Source organism: Sceloporus occidentalis, unplaced genomic scaffold, assembly GCF_023333645.1.
Source record: "Sceloporus occidentalis isolate IW3139 unplaced genomic scaffold, rSceOcc1.0.p SCAF_64, whole genome shotgun sequence".
In the NCBI taxonomy this organism is placed as follows: domain Eukaryota; kingdom Metazoa; phylum Chordata; class Lepidosauria; order Squamata; family Phrynosomatidae; genus Sceloporus; species Sceloporus occidentalis.
In genome coordinates, this window is record NW_028317044.1 from 3,264,315 (window position 1) to 3,287,753 (window position 23,439).

The 23,439-nt window shown below is 43.2% G+C and overlaps 1 protein-coding gene across 2 annotated transcripts in view; it reads left to right on the forward strand.

Moving 5' to 3' along the window:
* SPNS3 (SPNS lysolipid transporter 3, sphingosine-1-phosphate (putative)) overlaps positions 1-23,176 on the forward strand; it is a 39,767-nt gene extending 16,591 nt beyond the window's left edge. The window contains exons 3-13 of one of the 2 annotated variants that reach the window (XM_089493321.1): positions 2,747-2,812; positions 7,039-7,175; positions 8,696-8,847; positions 9,681-9,747; positions 12,050-12,192; positions 14,177-14,332; positions 15,231-15,420; positions 16,039-16,104; positions 16,995-17,093; positions 18,899-19,076; positions 20,974-21,110. In XM_089493321.1, the coding sequence (XP_089349447.1) occupies positions 2,747-2,812; positions 7,039-7,175; positions 8,696-8,847; positions 9,681-9,747; positions 12,050-12,192; positions 14,177-14,332; positions 15,231-15,420; positions 16,039-16,104; positions 16,995-17,093; positions 18,899-19,076; positions 20,974-21,017 (1,298 nt within the window). In that variant the 3' untranslated portion in view covers positions 21,018-21,110. Of the gene's footprint in view, positions 1-2,746; positions 2,813-7,038; positions 7,176-8,695; positions 8,848-9,680; positions 9,748-12,049; positions 12,193-14,176; positions 14,333-15,230; positions 15,421-16,038; positions 16,105-16,994; positions 17,094-18,898; positions 19,077-20,973 lie in introns of both variants that reach the window. The other variant, XM_089493322.1, reaches the window with a different exon arrangement.
* The last annotated feature ends 263 nt before the right edge of the window (positions 23,177-23,439 follow it).

Sequence of the window (23,439 nt, forward strand, 5' to 3'; positions counted from 1 at the left end):
AATGCTTCCGAAGGTGCGCAAGGAAAGAGAGCAATTCCGATTGCACAGTATTTTGGCAGGTGATGACACTGTAGCAGGAAACCAGGCTTGAAGAAACCGCCACTGCTGTTATGGGGTGTCTCAGGCTACCACCCCACAACACCTACAGCCTGAGCCAGCCGCCTCTTACTCTTCTGAGAGCATCAGAAAGGAGAGGAACCCAGGTTAGCTCTTCATGCTCCTGGCTGGCTTGCAAAGCCAAGCAGTGTTTTGCAGTCCCGCTCGAGAAGTGACCTGCTTTCCTCTGCTGGCGTGCAACAATTGTTGGAAGGGAAGCGCAAAGTTTTCACCACCCGGTTTGTGTGCAGGAAATGACTGAGCACAGCCAGGTTCCTCCTAACACAACACTGGAGTTGTGAGTTTTGAGCATCTCGTAAGCAAGCAGACAGGCTCTGAGCACTGTTTCGGGCACAGCTCTGAATCTCGTCTAGGAACACAATGGTGATGCCGGAGGGGACAGCCATGGGCCTGCCTCCTCTGTCCCCTCTATCCCTGAAGGCTTATGGGACCATGGACCCATACGAACAGCCTTGGGGACCCACTAAGTCGCCCACCAAAAGGTCTTACCTAGTTGTTGCAGTGCTGTGCTATCTCAACCTGGTGAATTACATGGACTGGTTCCTTGTCGCAGGTGAGTTTCTTCCATTGTAGGACTAAAGGAAGATTGTCAGTTGCTCCATGGTGAGGGACAACCTTTGACTCTACAGAAGCTTTGGACCCCAACTTAAATCAGACCAATCCACCTTGGTGGCTGGTGGCTCCTCTTCCAATGGGGTGGTAAATCCATTCTGGATTTTAGTGCAGACTTTAAAGGAACTGTCTAAACAGCTGGACGGATGAACAGGGTTACAACATGATACTTTGTCTACATCAGGGATTCAGAGCGCTGAGATCTAAAACATCTGGAGGGTGATAGATCTTGGGAGTCATGCCCTCCAAGCAGTACAGTTACCCTGAGTGAGTTGCTACGGGATTTTTGTATGCAAAGGGATCTTGCAGCATCTTTGAGACTAACTGAAAGAGAGAAGTTGGTAGCGCAGAAGACAGAAAGACAGAAGTTGGGGACCACACATCTGAGGAAGTAGACTCACGTCTACGAAAGGTCGTGCTCCCAACTTCTTTCTTTCGTTTAGTCTCAAAGGTGCTGCAAGATCCTTTTGCATACTGATTTTCCAGACTAACACGGTTAGGTTTTTTAATTCTACCACTGTGAAATTTTTGGCCAGGACAGTGTCAATAAATCACGTTTCAAAAATAAAGTAAGGACTGAATGAAAATCCACAATTGTAACATATAATGCTTTCTAAGGCTCTATACAGACAGGCCAAAATAAAGCTGCTTCAGGTCACTTTGGAGGTATGGTGTTTCGATGATGCATGTGTCCTAAGAGTCTGGAAGCTGCACCAAAACTGCACTGCATTCCTTAGGACTGGATCGTGGCTTTGCTATGGCTTCCGGACTCTTAGGACGCATGTATCTTTTAAACAGTATACCTCCAAAATGACTTGAAGCAGCTTTATTTTGGCCTGTCTGTATCAGGCCGATGTTTCAAAAGTTACTTTTAAAAGCCACATCTAAGCATTTGAGAGGCATTCTACAGTGTGACTGTATGGACTTGATGGACTTTTGGATTTGGACAAACAGGCAGGCATGACCCACAGGATCCCATGAGTTCAAGCATTGCTCTTGAACCCCTGGCAGCTGTTGATCCCAGCTGTTGATACTGAAATCTCCCCTCCTGTAACTTAAATTCAAAAGAAACTGTCTTGGTAATAGTTATTTTTTAAATACCTTCTTAATTTGTTCCTTCTTAACTTGCTTATACCAGGGATGGGAATGAAGAGGACCTCTAGATGTGTTTAGTCTGCAACTCCCAGCATCCATCATCTTGGGCTATGCAGGCTAAGGATCATGGGTCTGTTAGTGCAGGAACATCTCAAGGAGTTAGACCATTCCTTTGTGGTCTATATCCTGATTAAGACACAAAGCCTTCTAGGCAACGTGCCAAAAAACCTATGAAATTTGTTGGTTCAATGCTGGATCACAACAGCAGACTTCTAAAATGGGAATGTGCCCCAATATCTGACGATATCTCCCCGATTTCTAGATTCTGGGATAGAATCCAAATAATGTGAATGATCCAAAATCGCCAACCAGTAGTACCTGCTAGACTAGTGATGGTGAACCTTTTAGAAGCCGAGTGCCCAAACTGCAACCTGGACCCCACTTATTTATTGCAAAGTGCCACGACCCTCTGGCTTTCTAGTAAGAAACTCTGACAAACTCTGTGCGAGGGAGACAGCATGTGTGCCCACAGAGAGGGCTCTGAGTGCCACCTCTGGCACGCGTGCCATAGGTTCGCCATCACTGTGAAACCAAAATGATGATGGGGAGCATGGGTGTCATATTGACTATTCTAGAGAAAGGATAGGAAAATAAATGTAAGGGATAAAGAAGTAAAACTAGTTGTCCTTCCATTTTGTGGTAATTATCATTCAAAAAACCATGGAAGAGCTGCCTAGTAGTAAAAGGCGTTGGATTCCCTCAGAAGAATGGGTTGGGATCTCCTTTGTTTAAGTTTTTAAAACAAAATTTGATGGCCAGCTTCAAGGATGCTTTAGCTGTAGGTTTCTATAATGGTAGACACTGGACTCCTTCCAACTCTACAATTGCATGATCCCAGGTTTGGGTTCTTTCTTTCTTACAGGAGTGCTTCTCGACATACAGAAATATTTCACACTCGGAGACAGCACCGCAGGATTGTTGCACACAGGTAACACTATTCTCTTTACACAGGTTCAACTGAAGTTTGGGAATGGTACTTCTTTAGACTACAACTCAAAATGACCTTAAGAGTTTGAAGAGCTGCGGCCAAAATTAACACAATGCGTTTCACCAGGGATAAATGTAAGGGACTACATTTGGGCAGGCAAATAGAAATTCACAGCTATACGACGAGTAACACCTGCTGTGAAAGCACTATGTGTGAAAAGGATCTCTGGGTTTGAGTAGCGAAACATGAGTCAACAGTGTGATGCCAAAAACGTCAGTGAAGTTCTAGTTTGCATCCCTAAGAGCACAGCACCCAGATCAAGGGGAGAAATAGTGCCACTTCCTTCTGTTTTGGTCAGGCTTCACCTGGAATACTGTGTATTCTGGGCTCCCCAATTAACAAAGGATGTTGGGAAGCTGGAGTGTATCCAGAGGAGGGCAACCAAAATGGTGAAGGGTCTGGAAACCATGCCTTACGAGGAGATACCTAGGGAGCTGGGGATGTTTATCCTGGAGAAGAGAAGGTTAAGAGGTGATATCATATCCCTGTTTAAATATTTGAAGAGATGTCATATTGGGGAGGGAGCAAGCTTGTTTTCTCCTGCTCCAGAGAACAAGCCATGGAGCAATGGTTTCAAGCTATAGAAAAAAAGATTTATTGTAAGAACTGTTGAACAGTGGAATAGTGGAATTGCCATCCTCTGAGGCTGAGAGACTGTGACTTTCAGAACCACTGCCAGCCTGCATGTGTTACTGCCAAAAAAAAGTAATTTTATCCACTCCTTCAAATAGATATATAGACAAACTAATAGCCAGGCAGAATAGATCCGAGACCCTCCCTACATATAGAATGTGCCCAGAAAAAAAATGTGATGTCCTTATATGCAAAGATGCCAAAAAAAGATACAAAAATATTATATATTAAAATTTAAAACCATCATTTCTCAAGAAGCTGAATCTTGCACCTCAAAGCCACATCCTGGGAGGTCTTTTTCTGTACTTCTCTGAAGTTGTGGTATATATGCAGTTCTCTCCCAAAGGCCTTGCAAAATGACCATTCCATGATGACACCACCGTCCTTATTTTGTTTGTTTGGGGGACTTAAAAAAACCCACCTACTTGATTTCTGCACATAGAATCTGAGAGCGGGATGAAGGCAGAACTAGAGCTTTCTTGACATACTAGATTTTTATGTGCTGGGAATTAGTTTTCATTATTCCTTTGTAGACAGCAGATTCAATCATATGTGCAACCTCAGAAGTGAAGTGTTAGAGATACTATTTGACCATCTCTGTGAGAACCCAGACCAAAATTTGCTTTCAAAATGGATTTCAGCTGTGAAGTCAAAGACTTTCACGGCCGGCATATATAGTTTTTTGGGGGTTTTTTGGGGCTATGTGGCCATGTTTTAGAAGAGTTTCTTCCTGACATTTCGTCAGCATCTGTGGCTGGCATCATCAGAGAATGCTGGCATGGAAAAGAGTGGTTGTGTGTGTGTGTGTATTGTGTGACACAGATTAACATGGAAATCACTCCTCCCAACCTGGAGTCACACAGAATGTATATACCCAACTCTCTTCCATGCCAGCATGCTCTGACAATCCAGCCACAGAGGCCAGCAAAACATCAGGAATAAGCTCTTCTAGAACATGGCCACATGGCCTGAAAACCCACAGAAAGCTATGGATTTCAGCTGTTGAGATAGGTTTACCTATGACAGGATCATCCAATATCTCATGTCACAGCGGTTAGAAAGGGATGGCAGACACTCAACACACAAATACCTTGTGTTCCAAACCATCTACTTCTACCTCAGAAATACTTTGTCCAATGAATATCTCCTGATTCCAGATGGGACCCCTTTTGATACCAAATAATTTTGCTTTTGAAAAGCACAGCTGTTAACACAACAGACTGTTCAGCTGTGGAATTTGCTGCCATAAAATGCAGAGGTAGGTCCAAAACAACCGCAGAAATAATCCAGTTTGAGACCGCTTTAACTGCCCTGGGTTTAGTGCTAAGGAATCCTGGGAATTGTAGTTTATTGTGTTCCCAGAGCTCTCTCTGACAGAGAAGGCTAAATGTCTCACAAAACTACAGTTCCCAGTGTTCTCTAGCATTGAGCCAGGGCAGTTAAAGTGGTCTCAAACTGGATTATTTCTGCAGTGTGTTTTGGATTGTAGTCACTAGCTTTGATGCCTTTAGCGTGAGATCAGTCACCAATAGTGGAGGATAGATCGTCATTATTATCATGCGTTTTTCTGAATCCAACTTTAGTGCCTCCAAGTGACTCACAACACATCAAGTGACAACTGTAAACACACATGTTCCAAAACAATAGACATAATTGCAATGGCAAGAACTGGTGAGTCAAATGTCAAGTGACACATTGGTGACTAAGAGACCAACTTGCCTATGGCAATTTAAAAATAAACGGGTGGAAGAATAAAGCCAAGTAACACAGAAATAAGGGTACATTAGATATGAAAGCAAATAGATCACCATCCTACCCAAAGACAACGTGGGACATTCCACACCTTAGTCATGCTAACTGGCCAAGTTGGGTAAAGAGTTTCTTCCTTTGGTGTTAGTAGCGCTTCATGAAAGAGCTGTAGTAAGGAGTGGGCAGTTATTGGCCTCACTACCTTATCACATGGGAAAAGAAAGCCAAAATGGTGTGGGAGAGTAGTGGTTTTCTTCGTCTCACTCTGCATGCCATCGCAGTGCTTCTCTTCCTGAGGGAGGTGGTCATAAAAGCGTGTCTTTTCTCAAATGGTTTTTTCCAGCATGATAAAAGACATGCTTTTACGACCATCTCTCTCGGGAAGAGAATGGAAGTGCTATGATGGCATGTGAAAAGGCATGGAGAAAAGATGCTACTCTCCCTCTCCGTTTTGTCTTTCTTTTCTCACGTCTCGGGATCATTATCATTTATCTCTATTATCTTAACTGCTCTTGAACATACTTAGCTGACTGATGCTCTGGGGGAAAGTGCCAGGACAAAAGTAGCATGGAATGGACTGCCAACACTGAGCAGTCAAGAACAGGGTTGATAGATAGATAGATAGATAGATAGATAGATAGATAGATAGATGATAGATAGATAGATAGATATTTTTATTAATTTTTAAAAACACTATAAAATATCATAACATGCATTGCCAAAAAGATTTCACCACAACATACATCGTCTCCTGCTTTACATATATTTTCAAACCTGCTCGTCTTTGCCTATACAAACTTACAACATTCTATCATTATTTGATCTAAATAATCTATTTGGTGATGACGGCCATCCACTACTTCCCTCTTTCTATTCCATCAACTTGATACCTTTATTATTATTAGCTTTATTTATTAAGTGCCATAGATGTACACAGCACTGTACAAAGGTATTCCAGCACCTTTCCTTATTCCCTTCCTCCTCAAATACCCACTCTTCCCTTTCACCTCTCTTCCCTTCTTTCTTCTCTCTCTTCTTCCTCTCTATTCTCTTTTGCCTTTATTTCATTTTCAAATCCTCTCATTCACCCTCAATTTATTACCTCTTCGACTCTCTTACTCTTCCCAATTCACTTACTCAGACACTCAATCACTTTCTTATACTCTGCTTAAATCACACCTGCTTAAATTATTGTAATCTCAGTTCAGTTGTTGTAAGGCTCACTCATATAGTTTATTAGGTAAGCAATGGGGGAGAACTCATAGAATCATAGAATAATAAGAGTTGGAAGAGACCGCAAGGGCCATCTAGTCCAACCCCATTCTGCCATGCAGGAAATCCAAATCAAAGCATCCCTGGCTTTCCAAATCTTGACTTCCCTTTAAGGGCTAATTGGAATAGATTGTGTTTGGAGTGGGAACAAATCCTGACCCAAAATGGGCCCAGATCCAAAATGTGAACCAAATAAGGATCCCCATGGACAACCCTAGAAGACAAGCCCCATGATCCCTAGCTAGGTTTGCTGCAATGAACGCAATATTATGGACCTCCTCTGCAAACACAAGAATGGAAGCAACTCGGCTACTCTGAAGTTCTCAGTCTAATCTACCTCACAGGGTTGTTGTGAGGATTAAAAGGGAGGGATAACAACAACCATATTTTTTCGTTTGGAGAAGGGAAGATAGGAATGAAATGCGATTAATGCACTGAAATGGCAGCCCTGGCGTAATCCTGGCCTTTATTACCAATGTGTCACCATTGTCTGTCTTTTCTTGCCACCACAGTTTTTATTCTCTGCTTCTTGTTCGCGGCACCTCTTTTCGGATACCTTGGTGATCGATACAACAGAAAGGTCATCTTAGGTGCTGGAATATTTCTCTGGTCAGGCGTCACCCTCGGTAGTTCATTCATCAGCGAGTCGGTAAGAGGCAGATATTTCTTTCTGCTATTCATGTATTTGCTTGGGAACACATTTTGGCCTGACGAGTAACGCATTTATGCACACTAAAGGAAGATCTTAATTGCACAGTTATACCACTTTCATGTCACTTTGTCATGGTTTCATTTTATAGACTCCTGGGATTTGTAATTTGGCAAAGCATTTAGAATTTCTTGCTAGACTTGTAGTGTTTCTGCAGTTTGATACCACTTTAACTGTGATGGTTGCATCCTATATAACCCTGGGATGTGTAAAACAGCAACTCAGAATTCCTTACTAGAGAGCTCTAGTTAGAGTTGCCATATTTTGAAAAGCCAAAAAAGGACATATTTACTGAATGGCGACTTCAAACTACAGATCGCTATGATGGCTTTTGCTTTAAATATTGCCACTGTATACTGTTATGTGTGTGTTTGCGCCTTCAAGTCACCTATCAATTTATGGCAGCCTCATATCAGAAGTGGTTTTGCCATATTTCTTTGAAATATAGCCTACAGCATCTGGTATTCATTGACCAGGTGCTATAGTACCAACCAGGGCTGACCTTGCTTAGATTTCAAGATCAGACAGGATCTGGTGCCATACTCTTTCTTACTACATAAGCAGTGATAATTGCTAATCCAGGTTGAATCTTCCTTATCTGAAATGTTTGGAACCAGAAGTGTTTTGAATTTTGGATTTCCCCCCCTCCCTAGTTCTATTTTAGTTCTCTGAACAAATCCATGGGTTGGAATCCAGTTCTCCTTCATTTTTTGCATAGCTCTCAATCTTGTAATATATATATATATATATATATATTTGCTCAAAACATGTACACAAATGCATATTAACAGCTTGAAGTTCAGACAGAAATGCACATTTGGAGACAAAATGCATAGTAAATGTGTATTTTGGGAGACAAGTGTCTAGACTGTGAATTTTGAGATTAAAAGCATGCAAAGATGCTTATAAGAGAGCCAAATGTATACAAGTGTGTTTTTGCAGGAAAACCCATGCATATGTGTAATTTAGGAGAAGATGTGTATAAAAATGTGCATTTGTGGGCCAAACCCATACAAAGGTATATCTGGGAATAAAGTACATACAAAAAATGTGCATTTGTGGGGGTCAAATCCATACAGAAGCATATTGGGAATAAAGTACATACAAAAAATGTTCATGGTGGGGGGGGGCAAACCAAACAAAAGTATATCTGGGAATAAAATACATGCAAAAATGTGCATGAGGGTCAAATCTATGGAGAAGTATATCTGGGAATAAAGTACTTTACATACAAAAATCTGTCTCTGCGAAATAATGGTATTAAAATAATGTGAATTTTCATTAGTTAAAAATAATCACAGATGGGATATAGAAATGGGACAGAACAATTATGAACTGATAGGGGTTAGAGAAAAAATGGGTCCAGCCATGGAGTGTAAAAGGGAAAAAGTGTGCCAGATACAGGCAGTTGCGATTGAATGTGTCTTTTAAAAATCCTCTTGTGCTTCCCCTTATTCTAGATGGCCTGGCTTTTCTTTATCTCACGGGGCCTTGTAGGGGCTGGCACCGCCAGTTACTCAACCTTGGCTCCCACCATCATTGCTGACCTGTTTGAGAAAGACCACCGGACGTGGATGCTGTCCCTCTTCTATATCTTCATTCCAGTTGGAAGGTAAATCTGCATGCTATTACCTGAGGGGGGAACAGACTTGGAATCAGCATCCACATTTGAAGAATGAGCTTGCTATTCAAATTATAGATAACTTAGGATGCATCTGCACTGCAGAAATAATGCAGTTTGACGCCACCTTAATTCCCATGGCTCCATCTTATGGAGTCCTAGAATTTGTAGTTTGTTGTGGTACCAGAGCTCTCAGAGAAGGCTAAATACTTCACAAAAATACAAATCCCAGAATTCCATAGCATTTAGCCATGATAGTTAAAGTGGGGTCAAACTGCATGATTTCTGCAGTGTAGATGCAGTCTTAGTGTTAGTGAGACAGTGAATTTGCTCTGGATTTTTGTCCAGATTTTAGGGGGTTAGCCAAAGCTCTGAATCGGCCTCCAAATAGGTCTACCATCTCAGATAACTCCTCTAAAGTTTGGAGTAAAATCCTGAGTGGATTGCCAGCCCATGTCAATGAAAAACCATAGCCGATACTGAGAGGCATGTACTAGCTTAAAACTGGAAGAAGGAGTTATGTCGGATGTTTCATGATCCTGGATCAAACCGTTTCTTCATCCATGGCTGGATGAAGCTGTGCTCTGCATCGTCCAGTGGTTTCTACTCCGACGGGCAGGGTCTCTAGTAGAGAAAGTTAGCTGCTGTCACTTGTGTAACCATCTCTATGGAGAGCAGGTGCTCCACCATAAAGTGGTGGGCTTCCTCATAAGGAGCAGCTCCCTAGCTGTGACTTCCTATATAACTGGCTATAAAATGCATCTGGCAGAGCCTGAAAGTTCAAAGCCTTTGGGCGTAAACATTGACATTTTCCTCTTCTGCAGTGGTTTTGGATACATCCTCTCTTCTGGAATGGCCCAAGCGACTGGCCACTGGAGCTGGGGATTCCGGGTGAGTCTTTGTATGTCTGTAGTGGTCAACTGCACAAAAGGTGGACTCCAGGGTGAGCTTATTTGGGGGAGAAGAGTTTAGAAGCTTTAAAGTAATGGTTGTGGCCTCCAAGTAATCCAAAGACTTGGAGGCCTTGGAAATCACGGTCTGCACTTGCCTTCATCGTTGGACCACTTGCAATGGTCTGCACTTTGCCTTCATCGTTGGACCACTTGCAATGGTCTGCACTTTGCCTTCATCGTTGGACCACTTGCAATGGTCTGCACTTTGCCTTCATCGTTGGACCACTTGCAATTCTGGGCACCACAATTCAAAAAGGATGTTAAGGAACTGGAATGTGGCCAAATGCAGATTTGTATTTGCAATGCAGATATTGCAGAGTAAATGAGGTCCTAGGAAAACATTGACTGCATGATCTAAAAACAAAATCCTTTGCTTAAATTAAAGCGATGGACATTTTCTAGACCTGAGAACATCCATCTTCAAAGAATTGCACTGGCTTCCAGTCTGGTCCTGAGCAAAATGCACGGTGCTGATGTTGACCTACAAAGCCTTAAAAAGGTTGGGGCCAGGATATCTGGAAGACTGCTTTATCCCATCAAATGCATCTGAGCAAGTAGACTTTAGTCTACGAACGCTCATGCTGCCAACTTCTTTCTTTAGTTAGTCTCAAAGGTGCTTTAGCAGAGGCTCTTGGGAAGCTAGGTTGGTGTGCACACAGAATGGGCTTTCTCTATAGCAGTACCCCAGCTATGGAACTCCCTGCCATGGAAAAGTTAGGCAGGCTCCATTTTGAGCGTCCAGCAGGCAGCGAAAACAGTGTTGTTTTGCCTTTGGTATTTGTTTTAAAATCATTTTTAAGGATTATTTTCAGATTTTTTAAAAACCATTTCTGTCTGTTTTTAAAGTGTCTATTTCTGCATTCTTTTCAATGGTTTTACCTGTTGTGCATTGCCTTGGTGACCCTGGTGGACTGGGACATGATGATATATAGAATCATAGAATCATAGGATTGGAAGAGACCCCAAGGGCCATCCAATCCAACCCCCTGCCATGCAGGAACTCTCAATCAAAACTCCCCGACAGATGGCCATCCAGCCTCTGTTTAAAGACCTCCAAGGAGGGAAACTCCACCACTCTCTGAGGGAGTGTCTTCCACTATCAAACAGCCCTTACTGTTAGGACGTTCCTCCTAATGTTTAGTTGGAATCTCTTTTCCTGCAGCTTGCATCCATTGCTCCGGATCCTGTTCTCTGGAGCAGCAGAAAACAACCTTGCTCCCTCCTCAATATACATCCCTTCAGATATTTAAACAGGGCTATCATATCACCTCTTAACCTTCTCTTCTCCAGGCTAAACATACCCAGGTCCCTAAGGCGTTCCTCATAGGGCATGGTTTCCAGACCCTTCACCATTTTAGGCCCTCTCCTTTGGACACGCTCCAGTTTCACAACATCCTTTTTGAATTGTGGTGCCCAGAACTGGACACAGTATTCCAGGTGGGGCCTGACCAGAGCAAAATAGAGTGGCACTATTATACATATTTTAAATATAAATAGGCTGAAATTATAGAGCAGTGACTTAGTTAAGTTGTGTCTGCTTTACTGGGCATCAGCCGCTGTGAGCGACAGAGATCTGTTGATCTGGGCACAAAAGACTGATTTTCCACCTCCTTCCTGCCATGTGAGAATGAGAAGCAGGGATCCTGGTTGGAATTCTTCCTCACACTGGAGATCACTGGCAGAAGGGGATGGAAATCCCAGTCTGCTGTGCCCTTATCAACAGAAGAACAGACTCCCATTGCTGAGGGTGGCTAAAGCCTGGTATAACAGGACTGGGAGACTTTTATGATCATAGCAAGAGTCTTGGCAATAACAGATCGTGCTTTGTATCTGCAGGCGATCCATTCTGGAGCCACATACGGATAAGAAAAAATGCAGCACCTCAAGTCCCATTGTCTTCAATGCTGGCGTGATGTGCCACTAGTGTGACCACATGCACATACCACCATTGAGACCAATGCGGCTTGCACTAAGCAGTGGTTTCACCCCTTAGTGTGCCACTTGGTGAGGCTTGCACTCCCCGTACTCCATAAAGTTCTCCTTCGGTCCTCACATTTCTATCATTGCAGGATGGGATTGCGAGAGTATATAGGCATGGTGCATATGAATCAGTTGTGAATCTGTAACTCTAGTTTATGAATCTGCAACTGCAGTACTGAATTCCAGGCATAAGAATCAAACATTAGAACCTTGTATTGAAGTGAAAATTAAACTGAAATGTCGTTGCTCTTGTATCGTAGGTTACCCCTTGCATGGGAGTCGTGGGGCTGGCTCTTCTCATTTTCCTTGTCCCTGAATCAGCCAACTATGGAACCGAGAAGAAGACTGGTGAGCATGCAGAGGGCTCCACCTGGCTCAAAGACATCTCATCTCTCTGCAAAAAGTAAGACATTCCTATACTACTGTTTTGCACAACCTTTTAACTTTCCAGGACTTACAGAAAGTGTATAGTTAAACCATAAGGGCCCTAAATACCCTGAAGGCGCCAGATCCTGTCTAAATTTGGAAGCTGAGCAGGCCCTGCTCATTGGCCCTTTGTAGCTCTTCCAGCGCAGTCCTATGGTCAGTGTCTGTCGGTCATTGACCACAGAGTGCACACTGGAGGACCTAGAGATTCCTAGAGAGGTATCCTCTCAGGTAAAAACATGGTGTTTTTGTTATTTGTGGTTTTTCCATATTTACTGGGATCTTGTGCCCCTAACCCTAGCGAATATGGAGGGACAAGTGTATAGCTGGCAGTGGAGGTTAACATCATGCCCCTGGGATGAAAAGAGCTGTAGGTGACCTTGGCCAAGTCACACACTCTCTCAGCCTCGGAGGATAGCAATGGCAACCGTCCTCTGAAGAAACTTGCCAAGAAAACCCTGTGCTAGGGTCACCTTAGGGATGCCTAAGTCGGAAATAACTTGAAGACACACAACACACTCCCACACATACGCTGAGCAGCAGTGCGAATTTCTGTGTCCACCAGAGGTCACTGTTCACTGCAGAAATATTTGTACCTTACTTAAAGCGAACTTCCCAACTTGGTGCTTTGCAGATGTGTTGGATTTTGTTGTTGTTAATTGCCATCAAGGTGACTTAGAATTACGGAGACCCTCCTTCAGAGGTTTTTAAACAGAGACTGAATGGCCGTTTGTTTGGAGTGGTTTGATTGTGTGTTCCTGCATGGCAGAATTGGATTGGACTGGATGACCCTTGACGTCTCTTCCAACTCTGTGATTTTATGATTGGCAACAAAGTCCAACATCTATGGAGACTCTTAAGTTGGGGGCATATCAATTCTGGAAGAATATCTTTTTGGTTGCACTGCTTGTCACTGTGAAGCGGTGTGGATTTCTGTGTCCACCAGAGGACACTATTGATTTACAGAAATGAGAATTTCTGTAAATAATCATTTCTTTTGTTTATATAGGGAAAAAAATCTCTCATTTATAAAGGCTTGCCACCCTCCAGTGTAAGATCTGGCATCTACAGTGAAGGGTGACTAAAAAGGAAATGCATCCCCAAAATAAAATAATTCCCTGAAATAAAAGACTGACCTCTGTAAAGCTGGCTTCAGTGCCCTTCTTATTATTCAAAGATATAGCTGTGTTAGTCTATAGAATCAGTATGTAGGGAGATCTTGTTGCACTGAAATAAAGAAGTCGGCAGCATGACTTTCGTAGACTTGAGTCTACTTCCTCAGATGCATTTGGTGGGGTGGAAACCAGGGACAGACATCCATGTGCCATTGGATTTCCTGCATGGAAGGGGTTTGGACTGGATGGCCCTTGTGGTCTCTTCCAACTCTATTATTCTATGATTCTATGATTGGTATGTGAGGATGTCAATTCAAATTCAAATTCCTTTATGTATGGAAATGAAGTAGCAAGTCCAGTCTAAACGTTCGTTGTTGTTGTTGTTGTGTGCCTTCAAGTCCTTTCTGACTGATGCTAACCCCAAGGCAACCCTATCATGGGGTTTTCTTGGCAGGATTTGTTCATCTTGGTGATTTGGGGAGGTTTGTCATTGGAGAGATCTGCTACATAACCTTCCTCTGAGGTTGAGAGCATGTGACTTGCTCATGGTTACCCAGTGGGTGTCTATTCTCCTGTCAAATATGTGACCAGAGAGCCAGGGTGGTGTAGTGGTTTGAGCATTGGACTAGGAGTCTAGAGACCAGGGTTCGAATCCCAACTTGGACATGCAAACCCACTGGGTGACCTTGGGCAAGTCATGCTCTCCCAGCCTCAGAAGATGGCAATATTGGGCTAACCTCTTCTGAAGGTACTTGCCAAGAAAATCTATATGTCAAAAATGATTTGATGGCACACATGAACAACAACATCAACCAGTCAAATATGTTGCTTTCTTCTCTCAATCAGCTGGAGCTTTCTCTGGTCCTCGCTGGGTGTGACGGCCATGGGCTTCGTGACAGGAGCCCTCAGTTTCTGGGTTCCAGTCTTCCTCTACCGAGCTCAGCTTGTTCTCCAGCATGTGCCTCCATGTGAGAAGGTGGAGACGTGTAACACCGCCAACAGGTGAGGCAAGATTCCTTCTGGATAAGCCAAAAGAGTATGTCAGGATTGGGGAGAAGGTTGTGTGCATGAGGATAGCCAACGTGGTATATAGTGGTTTGAACCCTATTCTGGAGAATAGCATTCAAATCCCACCTGGTTACTTTTGGTTAATCTCAACCAGAGTAGACCCATTGAATGAATTTTTGAATGATGAGTCAACACAGAGATGAATCTCCTTGCTTTAATGAGTCTGCTCCAGTTGGGACTAACAATAGGCTTGAGGCTGTAATCTTTTCTATCTAGAATAGACTGCAAATTCTTCAAGGAAGACTTGCTTCATTTGCACTCATAGTGTGCTATGAACAGTTGTGTTATTAGGTAGGTTTCCCTGCTTTAGGGAAGAGAGACACATTGCCTCAGAAGGAGGCAGTGGTAAACCTGCTCTGAACAGACTTTGCCAGTGAGAGGTTCTCCTTAGGGCTGCCATAATTCAGGAACAACTTGAAGGGACACAACACATGCGCACAAACTCAGGACTGTGGCTTCTTTATGACTCTCCTTTATGACTCAGCCTGCCATGTTCCATCAACAAGAAGAGAAATGGCCAGTCCACAAACCCAGACTTTATTGTTTTAAGGTTCTGTTGCAATGGCAGATGACCTGTGGTCCACAAGGCATTGCTGACTCCAGCTCTCATCAACATCACATAGCATTAGGGAGGATGGGAACTGTGGTCTCTCAGATGCTGTTGGACTCTATTTCTCATCCGCCTCCAGACAATATGATTAATGGGTGGAGATGATGGAGTCTGTGGTCTTACAACAGTTGGAAGACTACAGGTTCCCTAGCCCTGTCACAAATTGCTGTGAGTTCATATCTATCCATCATACCTATCTATCTGTATCTATCTGTCCTATAGCCGGATATTTGGAGGAATTACGATTGCAACAGGCATTTTGGGGGTTGTCACTGGAGCAGAAGCAGCCAGAAGATACAAGAAGATCAACGCGAAAGCTGACCCACTTATTTGCGCTCTTGGATCGCTCGCTTCTGCTCCATGCATGTACCTGGCTATCATGTTGGCTCAGGAGAGCATCCTGGCTACGTACGTAAGTGATAATAATATACTTATTATTTATTGATTTGATTTTTATCCAGTTTTCATCCCAGCACAGGACTGCAAATATATATACATATTTAAATTCACACCAATTTCCAGGTGAGTTTTCAACCTGAAAACTGACTATAGACTACCTGCAAATGCAGTGGTTTATTGCCCCTGCAGCCCAATGTCGCTAACCCTCCCTTGCAGAAATGGGTGAAAACTGGGCAAACTGTCTTCTGGAAGTGATGCAAGTGAAGTCCAAGGACCACGGAGGGAAATTGGTTCATATCCATAGACACTAGTCTTTACTATAGTCCAAGCTTTCAATGTATCATTCAAAGTCCTCAAAAACAGATTTGTTTTATTGCATTTAAGGATAGGATTCAGGACCTTGGATAGCTTTTGAGACTAACACTAGGCGCCTTGGATAGCTTCTTGAAACTTCAAACCGAGCCCCAGAGCAGATTTACCACTCCAGCTTAATATAATAATAATAATAATAATAATAATAATAATTTATTTGCTTGTGTATGTGTGTTTGCCGTTTTCCTGGGGCTCCCTGGTCAACTCACGATATTGTCTCCCTTTTCTCTCTCCTTGTTTTGTTATTTTACTATTCCAGATCTTTATTGCCCTTGCTGAATTTCTTTTATCTCTCAACTGGGCCGTTGTGACTGACATCCTCTTGGTGAGCTGGGCTCCTTTGCTGTCATATTGATTTGGCTGATAACTTGATAGGTCTATTCTTAGCTGTCCCCTTTCTCTGTACTCTCCCCACATGTCCCTTCAGGCCCATAGCCAGAAATGTGATGGAATGGGAGCAAAGGAGGAGGCAAAGGTTACACAAAGGTGCAGGAGAGCCATAAAGAAGCCACAGACATGAGCAGGGGTGTTGATAAGAGGGAAATTTGGAGCGCTTTCATTCATAGCAATGCCATAAGTTGAAGCTGATTTGGTGACAAGTTGTGTAACACAGGCCTGTTCCAGACTGCCAGAATAAAGCTGCTTCGGGTCTCTTTGGAGGTATGCTATTTAAATGATGCCTGGGTCCTAAGAGTCTGGAGGTCGCGCCAAAGCCACACTCCATTCCTAAGCACTGGAGTGCAGCTTTGGTGCAACTTCCGGATTCTTAGGACTCATGCATCATTTAAATAGCATACCTCCAAAGAGTCCCGAAGCAGCTTTATTTTGGCAGTCTGGAACAGGCCACAGAATTATTTAAATATGCAATCGCAGTCTGTGTTTGCTCTGAGCAAGTCTTACTGTGTTGTGTGGAGCTTGCTCCCAGGTAAGTCATTGGATGGACTCCTGTTGGCGTCTTGTGCGCATGTGTTGTGTCCCTTCAAGTTGTTTCTGACTTACGACAGCCCTCAGGCGAACCTCTCACTGGGTTTTCCTTGGCAAAGTCTGTTCAGAGCAGGTTTACCATTGCCTCCTTCTGAGGTTGAGAGAGTGTGATCCTTATACATGAGAACAGAAAGCCAAGCTGGACTACTAGTCCAGTCCTTGCTGATAATTTGGGTTTTTCTATCTTTGACTTTCTCTCAGGTTTTAAAATAGTTCCTTTTGCCTTTTCAGTACGTGGTGAAACCTGCTTGCCAGTCGACTGCGGTGTCTTTGCAAATATTTGTCAGCCACTTGCTGGGGGATGCTGGGAGCCCCTACCTCATTGGAATTGTGAGTTGTGAGGGGACAGAGCGGGAAGGGGCTGGGGGCTTTCACCTGGTGGGAGAAGCTGGAAACTGTCCAAAGTAACCTCACCTTACTAGTACTACTAATAATAAAATGTATTGCTCAGTCCAGAGACCATTGCAAACAAAGCATGCAATTACAATTGCAAAATCGACATTTAAACATTATTATTAAAATTAATAAAGTACATGCCTAAGCAAAGATCACATATCCTGCATTTTAAAACAAAATATCCTTTGATATTATAGCAAAAAGCCTTTTATAAACTCTTTGGATCGCATGTTGACTTGTTGATTGCAACAAGTAACTAGGTTTCTCATTCACACCCCAGCGTTTCATTTTCTTTAAGAAAGGGTCTAAATATCTTTCTCTAATGTCAGCATATATCTGGTACTTGAGTATATAATGTGCCTCTCCACAAATACACAGTCTTTCTTGCACTGGAACACCATAGAATCTTCCCCATTTCACCATTGTGTCCATTTGTTCGAAACGTAAATGTGAAAGATGTTTACTTGATTCCATTGGCAAGGAGATTGTTAGATATTTTTCACATTTGTGTTCCCATTTCATTCTTACTAACCATTTCACTGATCCTATGGATGTCAGTGCAGTTATGTCAGTCTTTGCATCCACATCAGACACTCTTTGTTTAAAGATCCTTTTGGTATCAGACACCTTTGGGTTCAGAAACTCACCTTACTAGAATATACCACAAATCCAGTGGCTGCCATATCAGTGGGAGCAGTAGATCTACACCAGGCTTCAGTTCAAACTTTAAAGGTGCTGTACCTGTTTCAGAAGAAGACTAGGACTAGGAAGGGCAGCTATGAACAAAATGGACAGGATCATAAAAGGTAGAGACATAAGTCTTGAATACTAAAGTGAGGATAGTCCAGGCCATGGTATTCCCCATCACCATGTATGGATGCAAGAACTGGACAGTGAAGAAAGCTGATAGAAACAAAATCAACTCATTTGAGATGTGGTGCTGAAGATACCATGGATAGCCAAGAAGACAACCAAATGGGTCCCAGAACAGAACAAGCCCGAACTCTCCCTGGAAGCCAAGATGACTAAATTGAGGCTGTCATAATTTGGCCACATCATGAGGAAAAACGAATTAGAAATGACAATGATGTTAGGAAAGGTAGAATGCAAAAGAAAGAACGAAAGACCACATGCCAGAGGCTCAGGTCCTGATCAAGTCTAACCATCTGCCATGTTGTCTTCCTTTTTTTCTACTGCTTTTCACCTTTCCTAGTTTCGTTGCCTTTTCCGATTCATTTTTTTATGTTGAGGACAAAGGGTCTTGGAGAGGTCTCATTCGCAAGGTGCCATGAGTCAAAGTCGACTCAAGTGCAGTTAACAACAACAATAACCTGGTTTGAGGCATATCTTCTTCGCTGCCTCCTCCTCCTCTTCCTTTCCTTCTCCTACTGCTTTTTACTTACTGTGTGTCTGGTCTTTCCTGCAAAATTCACACAAAATGGCAAGACTTAGTACCTTGTGTTCCTTTCAAATGTGGACTAAAACCTGGAGCAGATCTGTTTCCCTACTGACATGGCTGCCACTGACCAAATCTGACCAGTGCTGAGCCAAATCCAGCTCAGGGGGGTCCACTCCCCAGTTGGGAGGTGAGTGAGAAGGTGGATACTGGTGGAGAGGTCCGTGTTGCGTTCTTAGCCTGAGAGATGTCCCAGATTTGTAGGGCCAAATAGGCCCAAGTCTGTAAAGACCAGACTTAAGCTGTCCAGATCTGACAGAGAGGCAAACTGATTCGTCTCCAGATTGCGGATACAATCCAGGGCAACCAAGGAGATCGCACCTACCTCTGGGATTTCCGGAGCCTGCAGTACAGCTTTGTTTTGTGCACTTTTGTGGGTGTCCTTGGTGGAGGTTGTTTCTTGATGACAGCCCTTCACATCGAAGAAGACCAGAAGAAAGCTGCAACCCCACCAGTTCCAGGTAAGTGCTTCAGTTCCTCTGTCTCCATTCCCATCGAAGGCTCTTCCAGACTAGTAGCTCATGCGCTATGTTGCACTCTGGTGCTATAATTCTGAAAAATAAAGACAAATGGGACATACTATTCCAATGAGTGTCAGGAGGAAAGAGAAACCACTTGAGGGTGGAAATAAAATGTTGCAGCTGGTTCTAGGAATTTTCAGAAAACAGAAGGGAAAAAACAAAACAAGAACGGCGGCAATAATTACTACAATCTCCCAATGCTTTGCTCTGTCTGGAAGAACCCCTGAATCATCTGCATTAGACAGATTTGTCCATTTTGTTTTATGCTTAATTTAAAAAAAATCAAGTTCTTTTCATGGGGTTCTTTTCATGGTTCAGTAGGAGTGTGAACTTGCCCAGTACACTAAGGCTGCATCTACACTACACAATCAATGCAGTTTGACACCACTTTAACTGTCATGGCTCAGTGCTCTATAATTCTGGGGTTTGTAGTTTTGTGAGAGATTTAGCCTTCACTGTCAGACATCTCTGGTGCCGCAACAAACTCCAAATCCCAGGCTTCCATAGGATGGAGCTGTGACAGTTAAAGTGGTGCCCAACTGCATTAATTCTGCAGTGAAGCAGGTGCCGAAAGTACTGCACCATGCTGCTCAAGCTATTTTTACCTATCTGCATCTGCTAAATTCATAGTTATTCCCACCGTGGAGAAGACCATATTGAACCTGCCTGCCCTGTAGCTGTTTGCGATGATGGGTCTGGCAGAGAAAGAAAGACCTGGCAACCATCATTCAGCATAAGAACACGGCAGACTACACAGGGACTGAAGCCCAGGATTTTAAGATCTAGTCAATCAACGTCCTTTTTACAGAGATGCCAGAGTGGTTTTTAAGATGGAGGAGCTCAGTACTGGAAGGCAGGTTGTTATTACTTTTTCTGAGGCCTGTTCCAGACTGCCAAAATAAAGCTGCTTTGGGTCTCTTTGGTGGTATGCTATTTAAATGATGCATGGGTCCTAAGAGTCTGGAGGTCGCGCCAAAGCCACACTCCATTCTTAAGCACTGGAGGGCAGCTTTGGTGCAGCTTCCGGATTCTTAGGATGCATGCATCATTTAAACAGCACACCTCCAAAGAGACCCCAAACAGCTTTATTCTGGCAGTCTGGAACAGGCCTGAGCATCACAAAATGCTGCTTATGGCCTTTGGAGCTTGGATCCAGACTCTCTGAGAACTGACGCAGCCTCCATACAGACATTTCATGTCCAGCACGGTTGACAAACTGGTTTGTGTTAAAGAGCAAGAGCCAGAATAGTGTAGTGCTATAAGCATGGAAAACAACATAAAGAAAACAACAACAATGACCATGGAAGATCCCCAAAGATTCAACCTAGACAAAAGCAAACCCCCTCTGAACAAATCTTGCTAAGAAAACCCTATGATAGATCCACCTAAGGGTTTCCATAAGTCAGAAATGACTTGAAGGCTCACAACAACAACGACGGCATTGGTAGCATTCTCATTCAGCACCACGTTTCCAGTGCAATCTATTTCTTTCCTGTCAGCTTTGTGTACTGTCCATCTCTCCATATTTTCTAAAATGCTTCCGAACAGACAGACCAAAATAAAGCTGTTTCGAGTCACTTTGGAGGTATGCTGTTTAAATGACACACACATCTTAAGAGGCAAGAAGCTGCGCCAAAGGTGCACTAAAGTCCTTAGGATTGGAGTGTGGCTTTGGCGCAGCTTCCAGCCTCTTAGGATGCATGTGTCATTTAAACAGCACGGTTCCAAAGTGGCCCAAAGCAGCTTTATTTTGGCCTGTTTGGCTCCCCCCTTTAATTATCTTCTTCATTTTTTACAGTTCACTTTTAACTGACGCTGGGATTTTATTTTTTTGCAGGCACTGAAAACAAAAGTTACATCTCTCATGAAGAAGGACTGTGAGTCAAACTTCCTGCAGTGTGGAACTATCTGTGGCCAAGCTAATGGTGGAAGAAAAGGACTGGATATCAACACATCCTCCATCTGGCAGAATGAAAATGGGGGTGAGAGAGAGCTTCTGTCACTGGTTTCCTCACAGGGCTTTCAATTTACCCTCCAAATCTTGCAGTGACCCTCCATCTTCATCTCTGAAACTGGCAGAAGAGCTTGCCAAGAATTTGGTGGCAACCGAAGCCATGAACGTAGCGGAGCTGCCAGTGTGAAGGCTCTTGCTTCTTAAAATACAACTGGTGCAAATGGATAGACATGATCAGACACAAGCTTATCTTTCACTGAAATTCACAGTTTCACAGTATTCAGAGATGGGGTGCAACTTGTTAAAATAACGTGGTGTATTGGAGTTACAAAGCAATGCAATGAGTGGGAACAACATTACTTGTTTTGATGTAATGAGTTACACTTTCTAGTTATTCTTATTTTTTTTTAACAGAGGCCTTTATGGATAAATGTTGGCAGGCATTTTAAAATGCTTTATGTTTTCTCTCTTCACCTGTCAATGCTGTTCGAAGAATGAAGGAGCAACATATGCGTTCCCTTAAGTTCACCAGTTGCTAGAAACTCATCGAGGACAGGTGATGTGTAGGAGCTACTTCTTGGATCCGTACTGAGGCTCTTTCCCATTTATGTTTTTTACAACTAAGGTGGGTTTTTCTGAGGCAGACCTGTGGTTTTATGGGCAATTATTTCCTTTTCGAACTTTAAAAAGGTCACAATTAAAGTGCATAAGTGCCATTTCAGTGATGCACTAAAACACTATAATGCTATTTTTAAAGAGAGAGATAAGGGAGGAGGAAATGAGAAGAATGCTTGTTTGTTCTACTGTATTTCACTATTCAAACGAAACTCACTTGAGAAAAGGAATACAGTGCGCCCGTGCCATATGCAGGTGCGCCATACATGACTTTAACATTACACGCAAGGCAAGCCACGGTAGGAACAATGATGCATGCACCCAGGAACGCACCTCCATTGTTTTCAATGGGGCTTAAGCATACATGATTTTTGTCTTGCGCGGGGGGTCCGGGATGGATTCCTTGCGTATTTAAATGGCCCACTGTATAATGTGGCCCCAGAGTCCTGTTGCGAAGGTACTCACTGATCCCAGATTTCAGGATGTCCAGCAGCATCTACCTTCTGTTTTACCACCGAAGGATGGCTGGCTATTATTGCCTTGTTGTTCACTGCCTTCAGGTTGATCCCAACTCATGGTGACCCTGTGGAAGAGACATCTCCAAGACTCCCCATCCTCCACTGCTCTGCTCATGGTCAGACCCATGACCAACCTAACTGAGTCTATCCATCTGGTATGTGGTCTTCCTTGCTTTCTACTACCCTCTACTTTAACTAGGATTATTGCCTTTTCTAAGGATTCATGCCTTCTCATGATGTGGCCTCAGTTTGTACATCTTGGCTTCTAGGGTGAGTTCAGACTTGATCTCTTCAAGGACTCATTTCTTTGCCTTTTTAAATGTCCACAGTATCCTCAGCACTCTTCTCCAGCACCGCATCTCAAATGAATTGATGTTCTTCCTATTGTCTTTCTTCGCTGTCCATCTCTTGCATCCGTACATAGTGATGAGAAACACGATTCCTTGGACCATTCTAACGTTAGTGTATACCTCTACGCTTTAGGATCTTGTCTGATTCTTTCATGGCTGTCCTTTCCATTCCTAGTCTCCTTTTGATTTCTTGACCACCGTCTCTGTTCTGATCTAAAGTAGTGGAAATCTTCAATTTCAATTTCACCATGAATTTAAGTAGCAACTCTGTGGTCATTATTTTTGTTTTCTTTATGGTCAGCACTAGCCTTGCCCAGAACTTTCTTCTTTGACCTCCCTTAGTAATTGTACCAAATCTCTGATGTTTTTTTCAAGTAGTATGATGTCCTCCACATGCGTTCGATTGTTGATGCTCCTTCCTCCTGTCTTCATTCCTTGTTCCTTCCTCCTGTCTTCGCTCCTTCTTCTAAGCTTAAACCTTCTCTTCCTACGGTTTGTTCTTCATTGAATTATTACCTGCTCCCCCGTATTACCTGCTGCTTCGAATGTATTTGCAATTTGAGAAAAATAGATTACAGATGGGAAGTGGGAGGAAAGATTTCCCCCCTGAATCATTAAAAGCAACACTCGCTCTCTGTAACTATGCAGCCATGTGTGTTTGTGGGAAGGATACCCTCCTTCTCAATGTGCAGTTTTGTTCCCCGGTGTTTTATCACGTTCTGCCGCGCTCTGTTCTCTTCAGCCACTGGGGGGGAAATGTAATCCTGCCCCACCTTTACATTTAATCTGATTGTCTGGCCACATCCCCATCATTGCCCCTGACCTGGGGTGACTTTGCCCAATAGACATCTGACACGGGTGAACAG